We start from the raw sequence: 449 nt of genomic DNA, 5'->3' as shown, positions 1-449 counted from the left end.
AGATTGACAGCTTTAGAAACCCAGTGGGGGTCTGAGTGGTGAATTTGGTTTGTCGGTTATGAAGCAGGCTTCATAGTGCAGTCGTTAAGTGTTTAGCTGCTAGCCCTGAAGGCAGCAGTTCAAACCCAACCGTGGGAGAAAGACTTAGCCATCTGTTTCCATAAAGATCACAGCCCACCATGTAAGTGGGATCACACAATATTTGTCCTTTGGGGACTGACTGACTTCACTCACCTTCATGTTGGCAAGGTTCATCCATGTGGTGGCAAGCATCAAGACTTCATTTCTGTTTATGACTGAGAAACATTTCCTTTTATGCATGGACCCTGTCGTATTTCTCCACCATCTTTTGATGGACTCGTGGGTTGCTTCTTTTTCATAGCTGAGTAATATTTCATTGTATGGATGGACCACATTGTGTTTCTCCATCATCTGTTGGTGGAAACTTG

General features: G+C 44.1%; 1 protein-coding gene across 1 annotated transcript in view; it reads right to left on the bottom strand.

Moving 5' to 3' along the window:
• Positions 1-240, bottom strand: part of LOC103208343 (odorant-binding protein-like) — an 83,115-nt gene extending 82,875 nt beyond the window's left edge. The window contains exon 1 of the mRNA XM_007954026.1: positions 235-240. Within this exon, the coding sequence (XP_007952217.1) occupies positions 235-240 (6 nt within the window). The remainder of the gene's footprint in view (positions 1-234) is intronic.
• Between the last annotated feature and the right edge of the window lie 209 nt (positions 241-449).

Source organism: Orycteropus afer, unplaced genomic scaffold (assembly GCF_000298275.1).
Source record: "Orycteropus afer afer isolate SDZICR_OR568_19922 unplaced genomic scaffold, OryAfe1.0 scaffold00426, whole genome shotgun sequence".
In the NCBI taxonomy this organism is placed as follows: Eukaryota; Metazoa; Chordata; class Mammalia; order Tubulidentata; family Orycteropodidae; genus Orycteropus; species Orycteropus afer.
This window is presented reverse-complemented; position numbering and strand designations above follow the sequence as displayed.